The sequence below is a fragment of the Propithecus coquereli genome, unplaced genomic scaffold (genome assembly GCF_000956105.1).
Source record: "Propithecus coquereli isolate 6110/MARCELLA unplaced genomic scaffold, Pcoq_1.0 Scaffold569, whole genome shotgun sequence".
Lineage (NCBI taxonomy): Eukaryota > Metazoa > Chordata > Mammalia > Primates > Indriidae > Propithecus > Propithecus coquereli.
In genome coordinates, this window is record NW_012151607.1 from 546,000 (window position 1) to 548,696 (window position 2,697).

A 2,697-nucleotide genomic window follows, 5' to 3' on the forward strand; every position below is an offset into this window, starting at 1 on the left:
ATTTCTTTTTAAGTAAAAAAGGTAGGTTGTAGAACAGCATATATACTATACAGGACCCCGTTTTTTTCTTAGCAAAACAAAATGCAAGTGTTAACTCTGACGGTTTGATGATAAAAGACTGTGGTTTCCTGGGTTTCTTATTTCTGTATCCAGAATTTTTCCAATAAGCTTTTTTCCAATGAACTATTATTTTTATAGTAGGAAAAAATATATTTATGTATATACTTAGCAAAAATTTGAAAAATGGTAGAGATGAACCAAAATTGTGAATTTATTGAATTTGAATCAAGAAGTTCTCATCACAGTTACTTAATTCTAAATTTACTCGAGTTTTACCTAGGGCTGAGCCTCTCTCTAAAGTAGTTTGCTTCCCAAAGACCAGAAATGCAATAAATACATCAATAAAACAGGATAAAAACTACACTGGGGAAAGGGTGGCCTAATTACAACACTCTTTATGCTCACTGACAACACAAGCTTGGCAAAGCACAACATGGGAAATTATCCACTAATATCCATTTGAGGGAACTGGTTAGAAGAAATCAGTTATAAGCATTTTTTAAAACAGTTCCGGGTATAACAATGACATCTAGTGGATTGTTATATCTCCAAATTCATCTAAGCATCAATATAACCTACCGAAAACCTTCAATTTTTCCTGAATAATTCCATTTCAGTAATAAATAATCATGTCAAATTACACAAAGGCAATCTTAACAACCGTACGAAGTGGCAAGTGGTGGTGGTGGGGGGAGATACCAAACTCTCATGAGCTTCTTGTCATCAATTCGAGATAAAGTAGCAATGTGTAGCTGGATAACACAAGGTCAACTACAGACACTTTCATCACTGTTTAATGTACTATATGAGGTTAATGCCTAGCAAAAAGAAGACTAGGAAAAAGCCCCATTTTAAAAATCTCCTTTCAATAGAAAACAAAAATTTAAATGTAAACACAACATAAAAATATTTGTCTATGACAATTATAAAGACAGCACACACTCTTGGGAACTAAATTTAAAACTGTGAAGATATTTTTTAAGCCTTCAAAGGGCAAATACCAGATCTATTTAATAAATCCTAAACAGAGCTAAGCATATTTTAAAATAGTTACCCCAAGACAAAAAAATACCTTTTTAGGAACTGCTCGTATTTCAAGACACCAGGTAAGAACGAATTGGAGAGAACATCCCTCAGGTATATGTTGCGGTAAGGAAGCTCCTTTTCAGGTAAAGACAGGAAAGAGGTTCATGACACAGAAAATAAAGAGTAAAATGCTTTGCATTTCCCAAAACACAATTACTGCAATACTTTACATTACAGTACTATCAAACTGCAAAATGATTTGTGGCACTATTGATTTCCCCCAAAAAATTTCCCCCAAATGAATATAGTAGAAAACTCCACCTTACAAAAATTAAAGAATGCAAATTCAAGGTAGGCCAAACGAAAGGAAAATTATCTAAAATTAAGAACAAAAAGCAAAAACGATGGCAGTACTCCACTGGCCCCAGACACCCTAACAAGTCACAGCATCAGGGCTGTACCTTTCTTCTTTGTGTCTGCCTTAATTTTCAAGAGGACACAGCACTCTCTTTTATCGGCAAGCTGCAGTCTTTCGAGTAGATTTTGTACCTCAGAATCACTGTTAGGACAGATAACACTGAAGGCATCTCCAGGCTGATAGGAAAAATCTGTTTTCTAGAAAAGCACCAGAATGAAAGAAAAAAAAAACTATGAGTTAAAGAGTTTCAGTTGTAGGATAAGAAAAAATAGTTTTCATTATATGACCATTTTAACATATGAACTCAGAAAGAAAATAACTCCAATTGCAAAAAGCTAACAAATAAGTCTAACTAACCAAATGAACATACTTTTATTAACAGCTACTTTAAAAAAGAAATTTGGTATTATCCAGGGTTTTGCCTTTTATCACTGTGTATTTAGTTTTGGAAATCAGACCTTTCTCATTTTCTACAGAGTAAGGTACCATAGTGTTTTTAATAATCTATGTAAAAAACCCTCTTTTATAAAACATACATGTGCATGCACATAAACACAGGAAAACATACATTATAGCCCAAGGAAACTAATTAAGATCATCTGCATTGGTTTTCAGTTTCATTTTTCTTACTTTACTCTTTTCCTTTCAGGAGAAATAGAGGTAGGAAAGGATACTTCATTATTTCCTTAATGAGTATAAAACATTACACTATCTGGATGAATACTGGTTGTGAGCAACATGGGCTGGAAAAGAAGCCAATCCCCACATCAAGTCTGGTCACTTGGCCCATTGCCTCCAAGGCCCCAGAGCAACAGAGCATACAGAATAGGGTTCTAGAAAGGGGCCTCTTGCCATGACACAACCTCACATTTCTTGCCTGAAAGGGAGACAGACTTGACTCAGCATTGGCTAACCCTTGCCTCTTCACGACAAAATTGTAGGATATCAGAATAACAAATATTTTGGTGTACACAGTATCAATACTTATGAAAGTAAAAGCATCTAGTGTTTATACTTCTTGTATTTCTCTTTTCTATTAGGAAGTTCAATTAAATCTACATACAGCCTTCATGTGTCCTCACTTTTCTGAAAGTACAACACACAACTTCTTGCGACCTTCATCAAAATAAAGGGTTGAGGTAATTGACATTGAAGAGGCACTCAAGCACTAGTTTTAGGTTATCAATCAGTTT

General features: G+C 34.5%; 1 protein-coding gene across 1 annotated transcript in view; it reads right to left on the bottom strand.

The window, feature by feature from the left end:
- MTRR (5-methyltetrahydrofolate-homocysteine methyltransferase reductase) overlaps positions 1–2,697 on the bottom strand; it is a 45,426-nt gene that overhangs the window by 15,677 nt on the left and 27,052 nt on the right. Inside the window, exons 8-10 of the mRNA XM_012658014.1 lie at positions 1,548–1,701; positions 1,133–1,221; positions 760–812 (exon numbers count right to left, since the gene is read on the bottom strand). Of these exons, the coding sequence (XP_012513468.1) occupies positions 760–812; positions 1,133–1,221; positions 1,548–1,701 (296 nt within the window). The remainder of the gene's footprint in view (positions 1–759; positions 813–1,132; positions 1,222–1,547; positions 1,702–2,697) is intronic.